Below are 25,937 nucleotides of genomic sequence, written 5' to 3'. Positions count from 1 at the left end.
GCGCCGGGGGTCGGCGGCGTGTGGGGAAAGAGAGGGCCGCGGCCGGCCCCGGGGTGCCCTCGGCCCCGGCCCCCGGCCACAAACCCCTCAGGCCTCCGCAACGCCCCAAGCACACGCAGACCCAGACGCAGGGTCCCCCGACACGGCGCGGGGACCTCGCCGGTCCCTGGGCGAGCTCACCGGCCCTGAGGGGAAACGTGCCTCTCCCCCCCGGGCCCGGCCCTGTCTCGGCTGCTCCGGCCCTGGTTTGTTCTTCAGTGGCAACCCTCCTCCGGCTGCTTTTCCTTATTCTCTCCTGGCTGAAGGGTGCTGCTGGCTTTCAGCTGGTGCTGGCGGCAGGTGGGGAATCATAGAGTCATAGAATCAGAATACTCTGGGTTGGAAGGGACCTTTAAAGACCCTTTAGTCCAACCCTCCTGCAATGAGCAGGGACATCTTCAACTAGATCAGAGCCCCGTCCAACCTGACCTTGAATGTATCCAGGGATGGGGCATCTACCACCTCTCTGGGCAACCTGTGCCAGTGTTTCACCACCCTCATCGTGAAAAATTTATTCCGAGGTGGTGTTGGATGTCCCTGCGGCCCAGGCCAGCTTCTCTGGGTGTGGATAGTGGGGAGGTTGCTCCCCACGTTTGCTGTGCACCCAGTGTACTCTGCGCAGGTGGCAGTTGTGCTCTGATTTCAGTGTTAAACAAAATGAGAGGGCATACAGGGTTCAACCGCGTAAAAGCGAAGCTAAACCTCAAGATCTGAACTCTACATTGCTTGGCCAAGGAAATTTCCAGCTGAAAATAAATGGAGCTTTTTTTGTGAAAATGTGAAGCTTCTGATTTTAATATTTTCTGGTTTACCAAATAAATTCCATCTTTCATTAGGCTGTGCTGTATATATGACAATGTGTAACCCTCAACCCTTTGTGTTGAACACATTTAAAACTGACCAACACGTATAATGATGTATGTCTCTCGTGTTGCAGCAAAAAACTAACACATGTACAGATGATTGAAAAGGAGCCATATGATCGCAGTGAAACACTGAACGTACCTGTTTTCATCCTTTGTGTGTGCATACTGGCTTGTTTCTGTATTGCATTAATTGAGGACTTAAGCAGAATGGACCATTTAATCAATTCAAACATTTGTTTCAATATATAATCACGAACAACCATGCTGTAGAACTTGAAAAGAGGGCTGAGAAACTTTTCTGTTGTAGTTCAGAAGCCATTTCCCCTCCAATTATTAAATAAGTCATTTTCCTGACATTGAAAGTGTGTATTTTTAAAGCATTTTTTAATTTGGTAAACAGGTGCACAGAAAACCTATTGCCTGTTTTTCCAAATCGCATTTTCAGCTCCCAGACAGTGAGGACAGGGTTGATATTCCATGGAAGTCAATGGAAAGGTGAGTCCATTCACAAACTACTCAGAAATGAATTGGCCCTTTCTGTGTCTAGAACTAGCATTTCAGCCCCTCAGTTTCATGTTCTAATATTGTCCTTTTCTCTACTATTGATTCAAAAGTCATTATCCTAGGCTTGTTTTTCTGTGGCCAGTACAACTACACTTGTATGAGCTCAAAAATTTTAGTCCAACTAAAAAAGGTATCAAAAAAGCAGAATGTTCATATTATTTATGGCTGATTGTCCGTATATGCTACTTTATGTGACCCTTGTAGCCATAAAACTATTGACATTAAAATAAACATTCTTAATTTATTTGAATTATAACCTTAATAGGAAGGCTGTAAGTCTGAATGTTTGTCACTGTTTTCTTGTGGGATTTTTTTGTATTATTACTGCACCATAAATTCTTGAACAGAAGACTGAGACCTTTAGGAGATGATGCATTAGAAGATCTGTGTTGATTTTGTAACAAGGAGAGGGCTTTTTTCTTACACAGATAGTAAGTGGTTAATGATCCTTGAATTCTGTTACCTGTTTCTTGTACAGCTGTTGTGCCTGTGATTGCTCACTAGGTACGTTTTCCATGTGAAAACGTCACAGGTTCTGTCTTCCAGCCTGCGCAATGTAGGGTGTGCCAGCTCCGACCCTGGTCTTTCATACCTAACTCACTTGGGTTCCCACGGATGTCATTCAGTGTCATTTCTCACCTACATAGTTCAATTCTTCTCCAGTTGTTTCTCCTGTTACTCTGTGAAAACCTACCTAGCTTTAGCCTTTGTGCATAGGGGTAAATGAGGAAACTTTTGAGTCATGGTCATTTACCAGCCTCTTGCACAGACACCACTAACTTGATATCTAGTACATTTAACAATTAAAATCAAGGCAGTTTGAGGGATTTAGCTTGATCCTATGTTTTTCTTGCACCCTTCTGAGATTTTGCAGTTTGAATATCCTTACTTGAAATTGGGACTAAAACAGCTGCAGCCTCCCTTCCATTGCTGTGTAACTGATCCATTCAAGCAGGAGAACCATAAAGAGGTCCCCATTTTGCATGCAGTTTAGCATGAGAGCAAGGCTATATATGTACCTTTTGTATAATTAAACTCTCTGAAAAATTGGACCATGTCTCTTTAGTGAGAGGATGAAATTGGATAGTTACAGTTCTCTCAAATTATATACAAAGATCTATGGGCAACATAATTCTCAGATATCCTGTTAAAGGGCTATCTTAAACAATCTGTTAAAAAAATATTATTTGCTCTTAGCAGGTGTTTTTCTTTCTTTAGCAAAGTCCAGGGCAGCATTATTATTTCTTCCTTTAAGGGATGGAACATAACAAAGGAGTTTCCAATTGGCAAATGGAAACAGATATTCTGGTTCTTCCTCTTGGCAAGGGGAAAGCAAAGCCCCGGGGATTTCCCCGTGGAAAGAGAGTGAAAACAAACACACAAAAATTTGCTTCCTATAAGGGCAACAAACCCAAATACAATCGTTTCTGGCATACCACCCTCAACACAGCTAATTTCGTAACTTAGCAGAAAAATACAGTATTTCCCAGCCAGGAACATTCAGGCCAACTAATTTTTTCTTATGGCAGCCTGCAATTACTCTAAAAATAAAACTTACACCTCTTACCCATTCTTTATAAGGTCAAAATCGATCTGAGAGATTTAGAAAACTGAAACCTATTTTTACTTTCTTTTGTAGAAACAAATGGTAGTTTTGTTCTTTGCTTCTTTCTGATTTTTAATTAATCTGATGTCATTGTTTACTTGAAAATATGTTGGTTTTTAATAAAGATACTGTTTTTTTTTAAAAACCTAACCACTAACTAAATAAAGAACAAAAATGAATGGTAAATATCTCAGCTAAAATCTCTTCCCTTCATTCACTCTGGATTTCATCAATTTGTGATGTGCCCTTTTCACTAACCATCCAGGTATCACTACTTCTTTCAGACCCTGTAGGATCTGAATTTTAGTAGTCAAAAGCTAGAAAAGAAGGACAAACTGAAATACATAAATAAAAACATTTAGATATTCTTTTGAGGAGGAGAAAGGAGGTAAGGTGAGGAGAGGTGGAGGGGGGAAGGGCAAGGGAAGGGAAGAGAAGAGAGAAGAGAAAAAAGAAAAAAGAGAGAAAAAAGAGAAAGACAGAATGAAGGAAAGAGAAGGAAAGACTTTATCGAGCACATTTAATAAGCCATCGTTGAGAAATCATAGGAAGTCATGCAAAACAAGACAAGGTATCCTCTTCCCAAGAGGATCTACAAATTAAGGGTGATTTGTCCAAAACAGAGGACCCCCACAAAAAAAACCCAAAACCCAAAGCAACCAGAAGTACAGGAGATCCAGGCTCACAGTTCTATTTCTAAGGCAATCCGAGTAGAAAAACAGTGAGGATTGTTTCTTCTTTTATGATCTAGCAGATTAATTTTATTCACCAGAAAGAAGCTGAAGGAAGGAAACCTCTCCTAGCTTTCTCGGAATATGGTTTTCCATAGCTATTGTTGAAGCCCAGTTAAAGGGTTTCAAGACCTTTGTTCTTGGCTTTGTATGAGCACAAGGTCATGTATGACCTTTCCACTTCTCCCTGTAACTCTGAAACAACATTTGCTTTGTGGTCTAAGTTATAGAAGGTCAAAATTTTTCTTCTTGGTTTGTGGCTGCTCATCTTAGAAGGCATCTACAAAGTGAGACAGTAGGTCCTGAAAGTGTGATCTTGTGCCTGCAATAATTGTTGGACCCAAAGCCAGAGGAAAAATAGATTACTTTTGTAATGCAAACAATTAAATCCAGAGCAAAACTTTCTGTCAGTTGACTTGTTAACCAAGAACAGACATACATTCTTCCTAGGGAACCATGGCTATTGCAAAACTGAAAAACTCATTTAAAAGATGGTAATACTTGCCTGAATGCTAAAGTAGCTGAGGGAAACAGGCTAGATTATGGGTTGACCACCATTTGACAGCCTAAGACTAGCGTGTTTGTTTTACTGACAGGATTTTAGCTCTTTGAATTCAATTTTCCTTCACAAAGCTGCAGACCACAAGTTTTTCTTGAGAGCAGAAGCAAAATGAAAATTAATCAAGATGACACTGTGCAATATGTAGCATCATGGTTGTGAAAACGTAGAGATATATCACTTAACGTCTAAAATATTTGTAACCTTCTTATTATATGTACATTATCATAGGTTAGGTCTTCAGTTACTTTATTCTGAACATTTTGTTTCACTGAATGGGACCATGCCAGCTGTGTAAAATACTCCCTGACAAATAAAAATGAAACTGTGATAATTCAACAGCAACTTAGCACTGTGAGATGAAAATCTGTATCTTTATAGAACAATGAAATACTGATTCTGTTCTCAGTCCTGTGAAGATTTATGTAGTTAATTCCACAGAAATGAACTGAGGGCAGTGAGTTGCTACAGAACCTGAGAGTTAAGCAGTTCTTTTCAAGATCAAGGCAATAGCTTTTTCTTCAGGATTTAAGTTGTCATTCCCAACACATTTGTTTTCCAGCCATAAAACTTAGAGGAGTGTATCAGTCTGAGAGATTTCCTCTCCAAGTATAGGAACATAAGAAACACCCTACTTGGTTAGACCAATAGCCTATCTAACCCATTAGTACATGTTCAAGAGCAGCAAAACAAAATGCTGTTTAAAGAGAGTGTGCAAGCCTGGCTGCTGTATTTTGTACTCTCTTCCCAAATCCATATTTGTCTTAGTGATATCATAGGGTACATGCCTGGAAAGTCCTCTTAGTGTTGCTTTAGGGGCTGTTGTTTCTGAATTTGTCTAACCCCCTTTTGAACCTGCTGATGCTGTTTGCCTCCACAGCCCTCCGTGGCAGCAAGCTCCAGAGGTTCTCTGCCCACTGCATAAAGATGTACTTTCTTAATCAGTTGTAAATTGATCTGCTAGTTTCATTGAATCATCTCTGGTCCTGGTAATGTGGATTTGGTGATAAAGTTCTGTGTTTATCTTAGCCACTGTCTTCAACATTTCGTAAACCTTGGTTTTATCCCCTTCCACCTTCTCCTCTCTCATTTGAAGAGCTTCCACCTTTTTAGTGTCTTCCTGTAAAGCGGCTGCTCCACACCTTGATCACCTGAGATTCTCTTCTCTGTACTGTTAGGTTAAATGATAAAAGGCTAATCATGGTGAACACAAAGATCCAGCGAGGGTCAGAGGGGCAGTAACAGGCAAAGGAACCTCAGCAAATGAAGCCAAACTGCCTACTGCCAACACCATCCAAGGGGAATGACCAGATCATTGTCCCTGGGGTGAAACCCACCAATGTGATCAAGGGAAGAAACTTTTTCCCCCAAAATGTAATGTGAACTAAAGAGGTGTTTTTTAAAGGGATGTGGGACTTTTTATGGTATGCAAGGGGAAGAGAATTATCTGAAAATTATTATGGGCTATTTTAAGGGGATTGTGAGAATGTGCAAGACTTCCTGTGGGTTGTTTAGGAAAAGGACCAAAGGTGGGGAAAATAAGGGATCAAGGTGGATCAGGGAGGAATAAGAATGAGAAAACACAGGGAAAAGGGCATTAAAAGGGCCAGTCAGTATATGATAACCCCTTCCATCTCTGAAAATATTTATGGGCTCTCAGTTTCACCCTGCTTCATTCACCCACCCTCACCTCATTCTAGTAGCTAAGAGTATCCCATTCCTGCTTACCCTATGTACTTCATTTTCCTCTTCCTCACCACTGGCGTTCCCCACCACCAATTTTCCCTTATTCTTTTAGCACCTCAGTGTCAGAAAGGTGTAAGAACCCAATTATGTGAAAGAGTTTTGTATTGGTTTTATGTGGCAAGGTTTTGGTAGTGGGGGGGGGGTTACAGGGGTGGCTTCTGTAAGAAGCTGCTGGAAGCTTCCCCTGTGTTCGAGAGAGAGCCCATACCAGCCGGCTCTAAGACGGACCCACTGCTGGCCAAGGCTGAGCCCATCAGCGATAGTGGTAGTGCCTCTGGGATAACAGATTTAAGAAGGGAAAAAAGTTGGGACAGAGAGAAAACGGCAGCCAGGGAGAGGAGTGAGAACGTGTAAGAGAAACAACCCTGCGGACACCAAGGTCAGTGAAGAAGGAGGGGGAGGAGATGCTCCAGGCACCAGAGCAGAGATTCCCCTGCAGCCCGTGGTGAAGACCCTGGTGAGGCAGGCTGTCCCCCTGCAGCCCAGGGAGGTCCATGGGGGAGCAGATCTCCACCTGCAGCCCGTGGAGGACCCCACGCTGGAGCAGGTGGGTTCCCGAAGGAGGCTGTGACCCTGTGGGAACCCCACGCTGGAGCAGGCTCCTGGCAGGACCTGCGGACCCATGGAGAGAGGACCCCATGGAGAGAGGACCCCATGGAGCAGGTTTTCTGGCAGGACTTGTGACCCCGTGGGGGACCCAAGCTGGAGCAGTGTGCTCCTGAAGGACTGCACGCTGTGGAAAGGACCCATGCTGGAGCAGTTCGTGAAGAACTGCAGCCCGTGGGAATGGCCCACGTTGGAGAAGTTCGTGGAGGACTGTCTCCCGTGGGAGGGACCCCACGCTGGAGCAGGGGAAGAGTGTGATCAGCCCTCACCCTGAGGAGGTGAAGCGGCAGAAAATAACGTGTGATGACCGTAAACCCCATCCCTGTCCCCCTTGTGCCGCTGGGGGGGCTTGGTGGAGAAATCCAGGAGTGAAGTTGTGCCCAGGAAGAAGGGAGGGGTGGTGGGAAGGTGTTCTGAGATTTCATTTTATTTCTCATTATCTTACTCTGGCTGATTTGTAATAAATTGAGCTAATTTTCCCTAAGCTGAGTCTGTTTTGCCCGTGACGGTAATTAGTGAATGATCTCTCCTGTCCTTATCTCGACCTGCAAGTTTTTGTTATATTTTTCTCTCCCCTGTCCAGCTGAGGATGGGGGAGTGATAGAACGGCTTTGGTGGGCACCTGGCGTCTAGCCAGGGTCAACCCATCACAAGTTTTCAGGCAGGAACTTAGAAATAACTAAACAAGCATAGGATGTTAAAAAAGGGCCGAATGAAGCTGGGCTGTTGGTGAGGAGGAGATTTTGTGGTTAAGCTGCTGTGTTGTGATATGGAGTGCTCCAGGCCAGGCTCTGGTAATGGAGAAATGGTAATAAATTTTAGTGCTGTTCCCTTGATAAAGCTGTCTTGATGGAGGGTAAACAGCAGAATAGAGTCCATCCCAAACAGTGGAGAAGGTGAACAATTTATTGGTAATTGTGTCAAGGAGAATGCAGACCTGAAGTATTTATGTGACTGCAGGGGACAAACCTGACTCTGAATAGCTAAGTAAAAGTCCCATTGATTTCACTGGGAGTTTTGCCTCTGCGAGAACTAAATGGTGAGGATTAAATATTTGCAATAGAATAGTGATATCAGAACAAGGATAAAACTAAAGTTATTATGAATTACTTTTCTGAATATAGTCTAATGCACCATCTAATTCTGGTTTCAGTTGGCTCCTTATTTTGCATAAGTAATGTTTAAGAATGGCTTAGCTTCATTGTGTCTTACATAAATGTTTTCCTTCATTTAGCACAACATACTGTACACTTTACCAGGAAGTAAAGCAGCCATGTCTGCTCCACTATAAGCACAATCTGTTTGAAGATAACTCAGTTTATATTTAGATTGTTATGAAGAGTGGAGCAATATCTATGACTCACATCTCCCCAGCTTCAGAAACAGTATTCTCCATCCATAATAAAATCATAGGGCTACATCTCAGAGAATAATTCCTCCAAGTCACAGAGCCACTTACAACCTTGCTGGTGTTCATACCTATCAGTGGAATTTGAACAGATTTCCCCAGAAATGCCTTAAATGGTATTTCAAGGATGGAGAAGTGGTTGCAACTTAATAAGTTCTGCAGGCCAAACTCTGCACACACCTGGCCTCTTTGTATTTGTTCATGCCATTCCCCAGCTCCATGTGGATAACCAACCCTCATATCCCCTCTGTTTCAAGGATTCACTTCAATTTTTTCAGACTCTCTCCCATCTGTCATTCACTTGTCCTCCATTTTACCCATCTCCCCAACTAAGGATTTCTGTTCCCTACTATCTTGATGATGTTGCATTCATCTTATTCAGTATCCTCCACCTACTTATTTTCCCCCTTCAATATCCATTTGGCTTCTTTACTCTTTCCTCTCATAAGAAAATCTGAGCACTTGCAAAGTCTCCTTTCCTCATTGTCCCAGATCTCCAATTGTCCTGTTCTTTCCCATTCCATGTTAATGCCTATTTGCATAGCTTCATAGTCCCAGACTTCCTCTGCCCCAGAATACCCTTTTGTCTGTCATTAATTATCTGGGAATAAATAATTTAGGATGTTCATATTCTTGTGAATGTACTAAGTCTATTGAAAATTAGAAGGCAGAAGAGAAAGCCATCATTATTTTGATTATGGGTGCTGTCAAACAATTGTTAGTTTGCTAAACTCTTGCAGAGGTGCTTGAGGTGCCCTGCAAGTGGCTTGTTTTTCTACCATTCCGGCTTCTTGTTTTTTTTCTTATTAAAGATTTTCTGTTAGAACACTTAGAATATTTTTGAATGAATGAGATGCACTGTTCAAAAGTTATTCTGGTATTTGCACAGGTACAGGTGGACACGCAAGAGAGAAATGCCATTCAGTTGTATATATGTCACAGGACTGGAAAAAAAGGCAGAGAAAAAATTAAAGATGGGTTATGTGGCCATTCCTTAAGTCCAGCAATTAGATACTTCTCAGCATTTCAAGTAATGGACACATTCACATGGAAAATTCTTTTTCAGTAGAGTACATCCAACAAAACAGTGTAAGAATGTATATAAAGACTGCACATGACTGCAAAATACAAGATTGACTGTCCAGTGCAAAAAAGCCCACACTTGCCTCACTTCTTTTTTAATAGTGAGGTCAAAAGATGAAATTTAAGGACCAAATACTTCCATCAGCAGCAATGGTAGTATTCTACCAGTCCCACAGGGACTACACATCTTTAATCAAGTCAAGGATATAGCAAATTTATCTCAGTAATATACTTTCGTGCTACAAAGGTGAAATATACATAAAAAGAAACAAACAAAAAAAGACAAAACAACTGTATCTTCTGTTGCATCATCTTTATTGGAAGTAGCTGAGGTCTTTTTTATAAATTTATAGTTTTGTTCACTGACTGGTTTTATATATTTTCATTTGAAAATCTCTGAAAACTTATTATGCATACTTAATAAAGTAGCCTCATCACCCCCATTCAAATGTGATGTTCAATCTACGGAAAAGTTCAAACAATGATGCAGAAGTTGAACTCTGATGCAACTGAATTCAATAAGATTTTTTTAAAGAGTCCAAGGTCTCACCAAAAGAAATTATTTTGCCATCGGCAACAGAGCATGCTGATGGGATGAAGAAATCTTGCCACTACTGAAAAAAATCAGTGGCAATGATCAGCCTTTGCCAGACACTTACAGTAACTACAGCAGACTATATTCTCCAGGGGTGGATTCCGCATGTTTTAAAAAATCTGTCTTTTTGTTTTTTGTTCTTTTAAATGATTCTCTCAATGCCATTTTAACAAAATCAGCTTAACAGAAATTAGTCTGAATTTCAAAAACGGTTAACATAACATTTCATGTTATCAAGGCACAGTACTAGAAACCATGGATGTAGCAGAAAAGAAGGGAAGACGTGAGATCATCATCTCTACAAATGAAGCCATGCAGTCCACAGTCATGTAGAGGTCAGTCAGTTTTGTTTGTTTTTGGTGACAATTTCTAGAACACATTTTTGCCTAGTGATTCATGGAAAACTAAGAACATGACAAATAAGTGAAGCAATGAAATATTCTTGCTACTGAAATAGGATGAAATAAACTTAAGTTTTGAATTTTAGAAGCACTTGCAACTGTGCAGTTTAAGCTGGTTCAAGTCAAGCTGCCCCTTTACGCCATTCCTCTTCCTGTCCTTCCTGCTGGCATATGTGCGTGGCTGTCAGGTGAATGAGACCAGTGTATGGATCTGGCTGAATCATTCTTTTCCCTGCATTACTTTTCAACTGGATCCAATTGCCTGGTCTGATTAACTTTGTAGCTTTAAACACTTGCAGAACTGAGAGAACAGAGAAGGGTGGCCAAAGGGAGGGACTGCTTACAGTAAATGCTGCTGTCAACAGGAATTTACGTTAAACTATAGCCAGCACAGCCCTGGCTCTAGCTTTCTGGGCACTGATTGTTCGTACCACTTCTAGAGAATAGTATTCTGGGATCTGGCTACCCTAGGTAAACTTGGCATAGAATTCCTCAAGTCCCTTCAACAATTTATGAGTATCTCTCCAGAGTTTCAATTTTCTCTGACTTAAATACATCAGGGACATACAACAACTGAAGGAAGTATTTTGCAGCCTTCGTAGAGGCATTGCAAAACCACTTATATGAGAGTGATGGATTCTTACTCAAAAATATGCCTGTATTTCTTTCCTCTACTCTATGCCCTCACCATTCTTGAGCTTTTCCTGGTCTTTGATCAGCGTTTTCAGGGATCATAGGTCTCCCTCCAAAGCACTCCACAACTAGCCCAGCTTTCTCTTCCTTCTCTCAAAATCTCCTCTGAATGCTAGAATATGCAGTCTGTCAGTTAAAAGATCTGTCAGGAAAAATGTGCTTTCATTACATCCCCTATGAAAGTGTCCATTTTGCTTTTCACATCTTTGTCTTCTCTCCTTTGGAGACTCCAGGCTCTGCACCAGCATGGGGAGGATGGTTTCCCTTGACTGAAGCCATTTTTATGGTTCATGGCAGCAGCTCTTCTAGAGTCTACTGTGCCTTTTTACTCTTATACCCTGGATGTATTTGACACAATGGCAGCTACAGCATACACTAAAGCATTTAATAATGCACAGTTTTATAAAAGTAATCAATGGTATACAAATAAGTGCCTAAAATTTGCACACATGTTGATTTTATGTATTACAGTAGTATATAGGCATATTAATATACTGAATTTTGAAATAGGTACATAAACATAAAGGAACATATGCAGTTATTTTGTGTTGAACTAAATCATATCTATTACAAAGGAATAAATAAAATACTGTCAATAGCATTTTCTTCCATAGCCCTTTATAGACCTTACATGACCCTCCTCCCTCACTATTGTATCTGAATGCCTTAAAAGCTTGAAAATACTGTTGCAATGTCCTGTAAAGTGTTACTGCTCCAGTTCTGCAGATTGGGAAGTGAGTTACTTAGAAGTAGTTTACTAAAGTCTTAAAAAGCAGGGAAGAGACTTGATATGAGGTCTCAAATTCTGCCTGTAAGCATCCAGTGGTGGTTTCTAGAGAAATGGCTAGCTGTGACACAGAAAACCTGGCTCCTACTTCAGACAATCAGTAGGGAAAAACCTGCTTGAATGTTTGGATGTCATGTGTGATTTTAGGAATAGCTTTGATAGACAGTATGAAAATTTCAGCTGGTAGAAGACACTTCTGGGTATGCCCCTGGGCAATGCTAGAGAGAAAAATCTGAAGTGTGCTTAATGTCCCCAGCTGAACGATGAGTGTAAAAGGTCAGTTTGGATAGTATGTGATGATCTTGAAATTGGTTTTCACCTGTAATTTATGTTAGGATTTCAACCCATATTAACAGATTGAAATTAATGAAGTTACGCTAATTTGCACTACCTTGTGTAACAAGTGCATAGAGCAGGGTATTACAGTAGAACACTTCATTAGGACATGATTTCTCAGCCACTTGAAGTGGGATGAATCTAAATTTATCACTGCTGCACCATGAATAGAAGACAAATAAAGATGTACATTACATACATTTTTCTAGTACTTCCTGAAAGGAGTTCTGTGCTTGTGACGTGCCCTGTTCTGACTTTATGCACTAAATACAATGGTACAGACAACAGTTCCTTCCTGCTGCTTGGATAAAGAAGTAGTAGAACAGATGGCTCAAAAACTTTTTATGAAATGTTGAATATAGATACTATATTTACATGCTCATGGAGTTCTTGGTCTGTTTTCTAGCAGTTGTACCTATAGTGATTTTTGCAATAAGGATCTGTCAGTCTCCAAATTAGACAATATCTTACAGATTCAAAGAGAGAATGTTTTAAGAACTTGGGCAAAAATTTCAGAAGGGCCAAACCAACTTTGGAATTAAAGTCCCATTTTTAAAAATGACTTAGTGGCCTAAATCCTACTGCTGTGCAGTAAGCTGCAGACTCCAAAGGCACAGAATATTAACTTCCAGCTTCTATTAACTTCTTAACCATATTGACCAGACTCCTCTACTCAATGCTTACTGATCTAGCTGATCTATAACACAGCCCTTGTGCAAAAGATTTCAGTTGGTACTGGTGATAATAAAGTGAAGTCTTGAAGCCCATTATCATTCCGCTGAACCACTTTGCTCTCTAAATGCATATACATATTAATTTGCCCTGATTTTGTTTTTATACATGCCATATGAATAGCTCCTTCCAAGAAGTATCTTCATTCACCTCTTTTCAGTTACAAAGGATCAGGTTCTGCTCTCTATACCACATGCTTTGATACCCCTGAAGCTGTTTATATTCCTCTGTGTCAAAGGGTTGGCTTCTCTGATCAGCTGTAAACAATTAGGTCAAGTATTTGATCAGAATTTAACAAAGCTGGAGATTGAATTAAATTCTCCATACTTTCTAAGTAAGGGAGCAACAGGGCTGATTCTGGAGAGCACAATTTAACACATATTTCAATAGAACCAAATATCATTCTTTTCAATGGATGTATACAGGGGTTGCTTGGAGTACTTACAGTCTCAGCTTTGTCCTAGGTAGTAAGTTTGAGCACACTTTATGACTAGGTAGTGGATAATACAGAAGATAAAGGGACTTCTTTATCATTGCACTTGCCTCAACCTGTTCCATTAGAAAAATGATTTCATTAATTTTTTCATGACTCCCGACAACAAAGTGCAGGTAATATTCTGAATAAACCTTTAGCAAATATTATTCTTCATCCCTAACATGACTTCTAAAAGATTTTATTTATTTCTTTTATAGAAATGTAAATGCTAATGCATTGACAACCACACTTTTCCCGTTCTGTTTTAGAAATTTCTTAAGATTCACATTGCAGACTAGCTTTCTGTGTTTTAGACAGTGTTTGCCTCTGTCATGCATTACTGATTTCATACATAATGCCACTCACTTCTCTTCAGTCTATACTATACAGGCCACCATGTCCCCAGTTATTTTCACAGTACTACATTAAGTGCAGATAAAAGGCCAACTTTTAAGTTGCAATAACTGAATGGAGTTATAACCAGGAAAATACAAAATGTAGTATCCCTGTAGCTATTTAATTTGTCTGTTATTTATACTCAGTGTACCAAGTCCACAAATGTACAAAAGAATCATTAGCTGCAGAATCATTAACACCATGTATTACATATTTTTTTACACCTACATTGTTTTCCTGTTTGTTTTAATACCAGAGCCATTACCAATTACAATTCTCATTTAGATGATCCCAGCAATAGGTAGCATCACCAGTCCATGTCTTAGTCAACTCATGCAGGGAGAATGGCAGAAATGTTCCTGATGCTGGGTGAAAATATTAACTACTGCATATTTAAAAATAGATACTAACAAATGAATTAATCATTTAAAACATTCAGCCAGACCTATGCAACCTAAGGAAAATGAGGTTTAATTAGCATATATGAAATTTTTTGTAAAAGCAAATACATTCATAAGCCATTTTACATGAAAATGTCACCAAATCAATGTCAAGATTCAAATGTCTATTTTTAATGTTTTTCTTCCAGTCACACAATTGTGCTGGCCCTAGAGTAAACAGTAAAACACATTTACCTGACATGAGTTATCCCACTGGAATAATTTGTGCGAAGAAAGTTTAGCACATGTCAAGGGCTGCAGGCTTAGGTCAAAAGCATGGAAAATTTCCAGCATCAGAAACAAAAGAATGTGTTCATGGAATAAAAAGTGGGAAATGTTTTATCGTTTTAAGTAAACAGAGACACACCTAGTCCTGTATAAAATGGAGATCTGAGTCTAAAAACTCTTTTTTTAGACTGTGCCCAAGCCTCAGGAGAGATTTACCTTGTAAAGTTCCCTGCAATTCTGCTTGCTCAATTGTCTAAGTTCAAGACCTGGTGGGAATACAGTTTCTGTCTGGCTTATGTGCCAAAGTCCTCATTCTGCAGAGTGAAGCATAGGATGCAGGCAATAAGGGGGAATGGGATGATAAATACTTTAGTTGTTGTCCCATTATAATACTGAGATTTAACAAAGGAACAAACATGGCTGTGGGAAGCAGAAAGCATTCCTGGGTTCTGTGGTGTAATCATTTATTTATTTTGTGTGGTCATCTGGAGCAATGATTTATGATTTCTTTTGCCTACAAAAGAATTACGATTGAGGCAATGAAGCCCTTGGCTTTTAAAAGCAGTGAGTCACAAGAAAGAAATGATCAAATACCAGAACACTGCATAGATTAAAGTGTAAAATGAATGTTTCCACCTTCTGTGTTAGAAAAGGTCCAAATCGCATCATATATCCCATACTCCTGAAGTCAAAATGAAAAGTGAAAAAGACACATCTATGAAAAATATGAAAACAGAGCTCGCAAGTGAACATTTCATGGCCTTGAGCATATTTACATACATAGACAGGAAATGTCCATATTTGATCTATAGTCTGGAAGTCATGCTGGTTTGATTGGTTTGTGTGTTAGCTTCCCAACCACATCTGATCTTTTTTATCCTCTTCCTAAAACATGGGAGGAGCAGTATGCATTTACAAAGCAGAACAACAATAGGAAGAAAAACTGCTACCATAAATGAAGGTGGTGTATACCAGATAAATTGGTTAACATCAACCCACTTATTCCAAGCAAACACCAGTGCATGAACAGTGCACAGCAGCAGAGCTAAATATCCCATCTTGCTCTGAAAAAAGAAAGAAAATAGTAGGCTATTTATTTTTTCCAACTTGGCAAAAAGAGTACTGTTAAGCAAATATGGAAATCAGGAAGGGCCTTAACCAACACACTTAGTCAAAGAAGAGACCTTTGGCTTTGAACTAAAATTTAAGAACTATAATTCAAGAATCTAACTGTACCCCTCTATGCCACCGCAAGAGAAAACAGATGAGGTACATTTTTCAACTATTGCTATGATACTTAGCTAATATACAGAAAAGATCACGGATTACAGGCTGTCGTGGTTTAACCCCAGCCAGCAACTAGACACCACGCAACCGCTCACTCACTCCCCCCCACTCAGCGGGATGGGGGAGAAAATTGGGAAAAGAAGCAAAACCCGTGGGTTGAGATAAGAACGGTTTAATAGAACAGAAAAGAAGAAACTAATAATGATAATGATAATAAAATGACAACAGTAGTAATAAAAGGATTGGAATGTACAAATGATGCACGGTGCAATTGCTCACCACCCGCCGACCAACACCCAGCCAGTCCCCGAGCGGTGATTCCCCACCCCCGCTTCCCAGTTCCTAAACTAGATGGGACATCCCATGGTATGGAATACCCTGTTGGCCAGTTTGGGTCAGGTGCCCTGGCTGTGTCCTGTGCCAACTTCTTGTGCCCCTCCAGCTTTCTCTCTGGCTGGGCATGAGAAGCTGAAAAATCCTTGACTTTATTCTAAACACTACTTAGCAACAACTGAAAACATCAGTGTTATCAACATTCTTTGCATACTGAACTCAAAACATAGCACTGTACCAGCTACTAAGAAGACAGTTAACTCTATCCCAGCTGAAACCAGGACACAGGCTATTCTGGAAAAACAGTCAGTTCTCAGTATCTCAATTTATAGATGTCATCTGTATCCTAAATTACTTTATTTCTGTGATAAATTATTATGAGTTCAAAAGCAGATTTATAAATGGCTTAATTGACTGCAAAGAAGAAATTTAAGGTCAATTAAAATCAGAAACTCTAGTGAGTCTAGTACTATGACAAAAGCAATTGCACAACTACAGGAAACTGAAGTCTTTTGTTCCACTTACAGTGATAAATTTGGCTTAGGAAGTCTACGAAATTCAGGAGTAAAGAAAATCTTATGCTAGAGTTACTAGTAATTTTGAGTTTCTTGTTGCATAACAATCTTGATATTGTTAGAAAAATGGAATTAGTCATCAGTGAAGTCAAACACTGCCTTTCCAAGTGGTAAATCTACAGAATCTGGTTTTCAAGTATAAAGGTTATTTGTTTATAAAACTAATCCAATATATTAGTATTACTCTTCTGGGTTTCTTCACCATGCTAATTTAATACTGAAAGCAATCATGTGCTAGACTTGTTCATATAGATTCTCTGTAGAGCTGAAAACTTTTCTTACAAATGATGCACTTCATAGAGTGGGCAGAATTTCATATCACTAATTGTAGGAAGAGATACATTTCAGATCTACTTTTCAAATTCAGATCAAATTTTCCAATGCCAAATACTTAGTAGGTCACTGAATTTTCAGATTTTGGTGTTCAGGGACCTAATTCAACACTTACGTAACTCTAGTGTGATCATATTGATGTTACCAAATCCATCACTGATTATTACTGCATATAATATAGGAGAACTAAGAGCAAAGCAGATACTTAGGTGAACGAAACAAGCACATCTGTAGCAAACTCAGGACTGGCTGGATTTGATTATGCATCTGCTCTAAGATGTCTCCTTTTCAGAATACGCCTTTTTGGAGGGGATTATGAAGCTAACAATGCTGCAGATGGAAAGCCTTTGCACGTATTACTGGGCAGAAGCCTTCTCCTGGACTTTTCAGCCACCTGGTACTGCTCAGGCAGTAAAGAATTGCCAAAACAGCTCCAAGGGAGCAACAAGCAATTCTCCTTGTGTAATGGAATCCCATGCTGTATGGGAACAGCATTGGCTGGTTCAATACCACCTATTCCCAATTCAGCAGGACACAGGGCATTCCTGAAACGTAAGATGACCAGAAGATGACTGAAATGCCTTCAGCACCAGAGGTCTTTGACCTAAGAATAGGTCCTGAAGGGACAACTGCTGCTGGTCACCAGGTCAGAGGAGCGAAAAGTGGTTTGGAGTTTTCTTTCTTCCCACTTCATACCCTGAACCTGACAGCCTTTTCTCCTGACAAAATAACAAATGAAATGAACATTTCTTGCAAAGCATTTAACAAAGAGTACAGAACAAACTTTTAGATTCGTTTCACTAACTCCTCTGCCTTTGATATTTCTAACTCCTAATGGTCTTTGTTGATAACATACAGTCCTACAATGAGGACTAATGACATGCAATAATGACATTTATGCATACCTGAATGTAGTGGAACTCTCTCCAGGTCAAAGAGTGACTGACAGATGGGATTGATGTTATTGCCAACAAGGCCAGCAAAGCAAGTCCCAGAATTCCTAGAGACACATAAATCTCCATTCTCCAAACATCATGTTCAATCCAGGCGTTTTCTTTTTTTTGTTTGACCTGCCAAAAGAACACCATATTTGAAATGACAAACTGGCACACTTAGCCATTTATGTGAAATACAACTATTTTCACCATAATATTTAGGAAATAAGCCAAGAAACACAGTATTTTTGCTTGTTTGAATGTCTCTGAATGTAACTGCTATTTACTTCTGACGACAAAGTCTCCACTAGTACCTGTAGAGCAAAGGTGGGTTTACGTGAGAAGAATTTAGACTTCATCAGCATCTTGGCCCAGAAGAGACTGTTTCTGAGGCCTGTTAGCCTGCCTTCACAGCAGGAGAAATCTTATTCTTTGACAAAAAAAATTCCATCTGTGGCTAAATACCATATCTGGGAGATTATACCAACAGGAAATATATTAACAGCACTATTTTAGGGAGCTAATTCAGCAGGCATTCTTAATGATGGTATCCTGCCAGGATAGTTGTTTGGCTCTATTTTTTTAAAAACAACAACTTGGTACATTCAGCTGTACTGAATATGATGGTTGGTATGAATGAAATGGTTGTGATTTTAATAAACTGATGTCAAAGCTTCTCCTATTTATGAGAACTTATAACAGCCCTTTGATGCTGCTTGTGATCACCATGGCATAATATGCCCCAAATATGATCATTTCTTCATCTTGAGGACTGGAATCTCAAGGAAATTTCTGGTAATCCATTCAAATCAGATTACTGGTAAGGCTGATTTCAGAGTTTTCAACAGGTAGTTTGTTTAGAGAATTCTTAAGAAGCTGCTAACATCATACTATGCTTTTAATAAAACTCTAGATTAGACTTTGAGGGTAACAAAAATGTACATTTGCAGTCTATACCTTATATTGGAATATTCCTTATACTGCAATACTCATGGCACTCAAGGCGATATGCAAGAATTAGGAATGCTCTAGTCACAGAGGATCTTAGAGAGCTTTGCCATCCCATGACTCAGAAGCATGATTGAAATTCTATCTTTTAACAAGTTAGTGTGCATCAGCCCAATAGTGGAGCCATCAGTGTTCACAAATTTAGTTTCTGGCAAGTGCAGATGATTGTGATTTAGCTCAGCCCTCCTTCATTGCTGGCTAATTCACTTTACAAAGAATATGTCTAAAAATGGTGTGTGCTTGTTTTTTGTAGATAGTTAGGTTCCACTGGTGCAGAGATTAATCCACGCTAAACTAATAGTATGCCAAATACTTAAATGTTCCTGTGAGGCAGGTATAATTACGTGCATTTTACAGAGAGATAAAAAATCCCAAATGAAGAAAATTACTTATTTAATACACACTGACACAGCTGTGATGACTCTTGACTCTATTACATGCTTTAACAACTAGGTCCTCCTCCATCCCTTAACAGTGGTCTGTGGGTATCTGCTTCAAAATCAAATGAAGGCAATGAAAATGGCTTTCCCTCCCACCCAGATTTGCTTGAATGACCAAAACAAAGATTTTCTGAATACAGAAGGGTTGGCATTTGCATGCCCCTCATACCTGCTGGAATGCCCAGTTCAGCAGCTTGTATCTGTATGATCTTCTCATTGGGTAGCATAAGCTGTAGCAGGCGTGCATTGCAGCAAAGAAGAAACTGAGAAGTCCAAATTGCTTTCTTGATAACATCCATCTATCCAACCACTGGGGAAACCTTTTATACTTGGTGCCAAAGTACAGCTGGAAACTAGCTGCTAATATTCCTGGTAAATATACTAGTGCTAAAAGGGTAATTGAAACCACTGGTAAAACTTTGTTTATGACAAGGATTGGAATTTTATAGAAAACTTTTTCCTTTCTTATTATAAAAGGATATATGACATCTCTCATAGAAGTGTATATAAATGTTAATAATGAGATCACAGATGCTATCTTTATTGGCAGGTGCCACTTGGGGAACAGGTCCTGCTTGCAGTGTTGTTCTGAAGAGTCTTCAAACTCACCAAAATGGTGTGCTTGATGTAAATTAAAAAGTGCAGCTGCTTCTGGTGGATTGGTGACTTGCATATCCACATTCTGGGAAGAACAGAAAGGAAATACCAAGTGAATTCAGGAGAAGATTAAAAACTTCAGTAATGACAGTACTTGCCATCATGGCACTGAAACCATATACAAAACATACACGCTATTAAAGACAAGGTAGCTTGAAAACGTAATGTTTTCAACAGCATAGTCAGTAGTTGAACAAGGCACTTTTAGCATAGATTTCTCATTTGCTATTCATTATCTGTGGTGATTTCAAAAGAGATTTTAATTCCAGGCAGTTAACTACACTGAAAGGGAAGATGGATTACATTATGTGAAGCATAATTGCAGTTTCTTACGATATGAGCCACAGATTTCAAATGTCAAATTTCAGCTACAGTCTTGATGCAGCCCAAATAATATGCACAATAACAGAATCCAGAGTCGAGACAATAAAATATTTCATTCAGTCACTGCTATTTTAATGGCATTGAACTGGGGGAATAAGGATGTAAGTAGAAATGTTTGGGATCCAGCATATTAGACCAGCTGTGCATCCATCAACTCCAGCATCAAGTCCCATGGTCTTCTTCCTCTCCTTCACAAATGTAATAGTGTCCTCAACTTTTATGAGAACTTCTGAGACTGAGTCACTTCAGTTTAAAAAGCTGAATTTTCTGCTGCCAAGTAAGCATGGCTTGATTCTAGTTTCACAGAAGATCTTGGCAGAATTATCACAGACTTTAGAAGGAGCTAAGCTAGTACAAAATTTTAGTGTAATATTATAAACTGTTTTACACTGAGATAATATATTTAAAGATTGTCCCGTAATTATAGTTCATGGAAGAGGTACATGATCAGTACACATACAAAATGAAAATACGTGTACCAACAGCAGGTCATTGCAACTGATGCAGCAGACAGCTGTCCAGGGGTGGAGAACTGCTAACATTAGGTAATAAACATATAAGTCCTTTAATATTCCAGTGAAATATAAAGTAAAACTGAACTAATGCTGCAATGCCTCAGCTTTAGAATGCCTGATGTGGCAGATGTCCAGACCTCCAGAAAGCAAAATGGCACTGTCTGTTTTGAGGAAGGCAAATACTAGTAGTTTGGAAGTTGTAAGTTAGTGTTCTGCTAGGATACAGGAGATCTTCCCATCTCAGCAATATTATCAGCCTTTATTCTTAAGAATCAAATATTACATTGAAGCTGATTAAGCAGTCAATTCAAATAAGGTACTACTTGTAAATAATGCAAGGGTAAGTGGGTGTAAGTCTTGTGTTCTTCAATGATACATAGGTGTTTTGTTTTAACAGAGAGATAAAAAATGTACACTGCTCTCTTGCTGTAAAATCCTAATTGGAGACAAGGTAGCCCATTTCCCACATGTCTAACTGACTTGTCTACAGTGCCTCACAGTAAAATTAAAGGGCATGGTCTTCATTAGGATTTTTTAGCTGAATAGCTACTATGTGTTTATCTGATGATGAAAGCATATCTTTGTAACAGTGAAGGTGTAGCCTAAGTAAATTTTATTCTCTAGTCTGTGCAGAAAAGTAGAGTGTAGTGTATGCATTGCAGACTCAGAAGTTGGTATAAATTACACAAACTGAGATTCACACCTGAACCAAGTTTCACCTATAGATACTTGTTTCTTGAAGAGATAGTCTATAAAGCCTAATTCAGTATTTCACAGACTGTGAGACAATTCACATTATAATAGAAAGTTGTAGCTTGAACTACTTCTGTGCATAAGCAGTTACAGAGGCAAATGCTGCTGGAGTGGATTTTTTTTCTGGACTTTTTTTTGTGATGTGGAAAACTTACTGAATGCGATGTGGCAATTATGAAGACTCCTCCAAAGATAAATTTTATATTCCTATATAAAAATCCCAAATTATTTCTACAGAGCTTTGCTCATCTGGTAAAATGCAACTAGCAACTAACCTCATATAGTTTTTAGCTGGCCCAAACTGTGTGTTTTTTAGCATGGACTGTGATTAAATTGAATGAGATGCTCTTTATCTTTTTATCTCTTCATGTCAATATTGTGAGAAGACTTTAGAAGTATTGATGATATGCCAGTGTGATGGGAACACAGTGTTTCTGGAAAAAAAGCGAATAAAAGACTGCAATATTCTGCGTGACATATGAGCTGCTTTTTTACAGAAACATTACCAAGTTGCTAAGGTTTCCTGTATTTCTTCTGGGCAAGATGCTCTGACCTGCATTCTGATCAATGGTGTGATTATCACCTTCCCTCTTCTCCATTGTGGAAACTCCCTGCAAAACAAACACAGGATGTAAAACAGGTTTTGAAATGCCCTGCTGGAACTTTGAAGCCTATTTTCCCTCAAAATATTTTGTTCCCTCTCCTCTGCCCATCTGCTGGAGAAGGTACAATAACCGAGGGAAAGGAAAGTCCTCTGAGAACAGAAAAGCTCAGCTTGTTTTTTAAGTAAAGCGGAGACTAAGAGAGTGTATGAATCAACAGAATAAAATCACTGATGAAAAATAATAATTAAGCTAAATGCTTATGTCACCAGTGGAATGAATTAATTAATTCACGCTGAAAGTTTTTAAATTGCAACAATAAAGTTTGAAACAGCTTACGGAAATAACATGTAAAATGTTACAAAGATGGAATTTGTTCATGACACTTGCTGAGGCAAGAAATGTGTGTTTCCTAATATTTTTTAGGTTTTAGGATTCAGGTTTTAGGATTGGTGTACCTGACAGTCACTCTGTGGCTTTAGAGGTACATTCTCCCTTTGATATCGTCAGGAAACTCATGCTGTTCCAAGGTACACTGGCAATACTCATCACCCACAAGTACCAGCAGAAATGGTTGTAAGCTGCTAAGGACTATAAGAAATCAGAAGCCAGGAAAAAAAAAAAAAAAAAGGGAAGAGAATGGATAAACTGAAAGAAACGTTTCTTAAAATCCTAGGATAGCAGGGAAGACAGTATCCTGAAGACTGTAAACTAAAGACAAGGACTACAAGGACCCTCCTGTAACAAGACCTTCCCATGTGTGCCTCACACTGTCGCACGCTGCAGGAGAGGCACCAGCACCACACCACTGGCAGCTCAGGGTGCCATACCACAGTGTGACTTTCTGTGCTACCTTTAAGACAGTGACTAGGTAGCTCCTCCATGTACCTTCCTACTGAGCAGCTGAATTACTTGATACAAAACTGTTTTGCTAACTACTGATTCTTTTATATCCATAAACCTTTTGGGAAATTGTATGGACAAATCAGACTTTAACAGTTGTCCTTTTTTTATTGTGTCTGGTTCCTTCAGTGGATGAGTCCTACAGTCTTGTACTGTCTGCTATGAGGGTTTGCTTTTGGCCAGGCCACCAGACTCTGAAGCTAAAGTATTCTCTTCCTAAGTATTTCTCTTTGGATTTTTCCCTCCTGCTAGCAAGCTCTCCCTTTGGGCATAACCTTTCAGCCAAGTGTTGCAGAGTAGGGTCAACAAGAGCTTCTGTCTGAAGGTCAGGCTGTTAACCCTTTCCTGCACCAGCTAATGGATAGTTTGTCTATACTGCACACAAGAAAGCATAGGCTGATGAAGGCACATTTCTATCTCTTCCCCCTATTCCTAAGGCTAGTGTCAGTGATTTTATCACAAGTTTTGGGGTATCAGATAAAATCATAAAATCTCAGCTCCTGCAGTCCCATGATTCGTTAAGAATTTCTACTTCTATATATTTTAATATTCTGTATTTCCAGCTGTTACAATGGCAAAGAATAGTTTACAAACAGAACTCAGTATAATGTACTTACCTGGAAAAAAATGCTAACAAATACAGTAAGCTCCAGATCTATTTTTAAAAGAACTCAGAATATGAAGGGCAGTCACACTGTTTTTGAGGCCCACCCTCTGATTTTTAAAGTTTGATGTGGAAAAAAAAAAGGCATGTAAACCTATCGACCAACTTTTTACCCTTTTAGGTAGAGACTGACTTCTTAAAATTGTTTAAACAGCTTGTGGCTCAGACCCTTTTAATTTTTTTTCTGTACTGATGTCTGTTGAGCTTTCAAGCGTTAATATCACCAGTCTACATGAGCTTACACTGTGATCCCAGCCACTTCATAACTCTCCTCTTCTGACTACCACACTGTCTTGGGGGTCCAAAAGCATATTTTAGATTAGGAAGCTCTGTGTGGAAGAATTTGACTCACCTGATTCTCATGCTGCTATCACTCTTCATTTAGAAAATTTAGAAATGAAGAGTCCAGTAATAGCTTCTAGCTAAAGGTTTGTATTGATGAGGATGTAGTAAATGACATCATGACGTGAAAGAAAAAATCCATGAGCTAGAATGCCAGCTGCTGATCCTAAAAGCTGATTTATTGGTTCTTCTGGGAAACAATGTTAAATACAGTGTTAATGGTTTATGCAGGAGAAGACGAAATGGAAAGAAAAAAGAAAGTGTGTGTGAATGAATGCATGTGCTCATCCCTGGAAATATGGGTTACAGCCATGCGACTGCATGCAAGGAAACATAGGTGCTGAACTATAATAGTCCACTTGGCTTCTGATACCAGAGTTAACACAAAATGATTTCTTGGGTATGCCCAATAACAAAGTGCTATAATAGTCTTGGAAAACCCTAAACAGAAGGCACTTATAATTCCACTAGTCAGTGCCTTATGAATTGCCAGAAAGGAGTCATCTACAGCATGTGTCTTTTGGAATACATCTGAAGAAAAAAATTTAGGAGTCCTGTGAGGGACAGAAACTAATCAGTTACAGCCCTAAGTCACAACTGTTATGAAGGAAAACAGTTGTATGAATGTCCATCCTCAGTGCACACCCCATCTGCTCTGGGAGGCAGCAGTGAATGAGGATGGAGAACGTCCAGCTGCAGAAAGCCAAGTTTCCAACGCTGCAAGTATGCTACTGCATTTTGTACTGAGCAAACAGGCTCATTGTAACGCTGAGCCAACAGGGATCCGCGCTGTGCAGACATTACCCCGAGAAAACATCATCCAAAGTCAATGAGAGCTTTTCCTGAGTAAGGGCTTTCAGGGCTGGCTCCGCGAAAAAAGAAAAATGGGTAAAATAAACAGGCTATGATAATAATGACGAGGTGGCGGAAGAGGCGCGGGACAGCGACCGCATCCCTCTCCTTCGGCACCATCGGAAAACGACAGCGTGGAAGCGCGGGGGATGACCGCCTCCCTTTTGAAGTGGCTGCTGCACCGTGCGGGACGGCGTAAGCACTCGGGACGCGGGCAAACAACTTTCTTGGAAAATTCTGCTGAGCTCTGTGGAAAACCTAATGAAGTCCCGGGGGCTTGGAGCGGGAGAGCGTCGCCCGGCGTTTCTCCCCGGTCAGAGTGCGCGCCGGGGGCGGCCGGCGCCGGCCGGGGTAGGGCCGGGTGGGCTGCCGGCCCGACGCCCGGCCGCTTCGCGCCGCTGCCCGGGGGGGGGGCCGGGCCCCGCGGGGAGCCGGAGCCCGATCCCGGTCCCGGTCCCGATCCCGATCCGGCCGCGGGGACCCGGCCCGGCGGCGTGCGCGGGGCGGGCGGGGCCCCGCGCCGGAACCCGGCCGCAGCCCGGCCACGCGGGCGCGCGCGGCCGCCGCCCCGGCGGCTCCGCCAACGGCCGCCGCCTCCCGGGGCTCACCCACCTCGGCCCGCCGTCAGCCCAGACTCTTCTTCCCGCCGGTGCCCGGAGCCCCCGCCGCGGGGGCCGGCGGCAGCGGCGGGCCCCGGCTCGGCTGCGTCAGCAGCGGGGGAGGGCAGCTCCCCGCGGTGCGGGCGCCGGTGCCCGGCCGCGGCGCGGCTCCGTCGGGGAAGGCGGACTCGGGCCGGCCGCCGAGCGCCCGCCGGACTCTGAGGAGGGGAGCGGCGCGGCGGGGGTGTGAGCGGACCGCAGCCTCCACCTCCCCTGCCGGCCCCGCCTTCCGCACCCATCCCGCTCCCCTCCGCGCCGGCGGGGCGCGACGCTGAGTCCCGTCCCCCGTCCCGAGCCGCGGCGGCGGCGGGGCGGCGGCGGGGCGGCGGAGCGGCGGGGTCTCCCCTCCGGCACCCCCGGGCCGGCCGCCCCAAGAAGCGCCCGGCCGTGGGTCTGCTGCGGCC

General features: G+C 41.1%; 2 protein-coding genes across 5 annotated transcripts in view; both read right to left on the bottom strand.

Moving 5' to 3' along the window:
• Positions 1-17,805, bottom strand: part of STEAP2 (STEAP2 metalloreductase) — a 37,448-nt gene extending 19,643 nt beyond the window's left edge. The window contains exon 1 of the mRNA XM_075048833.1: positions 17,725-17,805. The gene's annotated coding sequence lies outside the window, so the exon portion shown is untranslated. The remainder of the gene's footprint in view (positions 1-17,724) is intronic.
• On the bottom strand, positions 9,515-25,678 carry STEAP1 (STEAP family member 1). 4 transcript variants are annotated; one of them, XM_075048856.1, is made up of 5 exons: positions 25,487-25,678; positions 22,018-22,122; positions 19,372-19,884; positions 17,725-17,889; positions 9,515-15,355 (listed from the first exon to the last, which is right to left on the bottom strand). In XM_075048856.1, exons 2-5 carry the CDS (start codon positions 22,108-22,110, stop codon positions 15,098-15,100), a joined length of 1,029 nt encoding a protein of 342 aa, XP_074904957.1. In that variant the 5' UTR covers positions 22,111-22,122; positions 25,487-25,678; the 3' UTR covers positions 9,515-15,097. The 4 variants fall into 4 exon arrangements, with proteins under 4 accessions (XP_074904957.1, XP_074904965.1, XP_074904975.1 ...); XM_075048864.1 differs by having other exon boundaries at positions 22,065-22,122; XM_075048883.1 differs by lacking the exon at positions 9,515-15,355 and adding an exon at positions 15,384-17,538.
• Between the last annotated feature and the right edge of the window lie 259 nt (positions 25,679-25,937).

The sequence above is a fragment of the Buteo buteo genome, chromosome 2 (genome assembly GCF_964188355.1).
Source record: "Buteo buteo chromosome 2, bButBut1.hap1.1, whole genome shotgun sequence".
Classification (NCBI taxonomy): Eukaryota; Metazoa; Chordata; class Aves; order Accipitriformes; family Accipitridae; genus Buteo; species Buteo buteo.
This window is presented reverse-complemented; position numbering and strand designations above follow the sequence as displayed.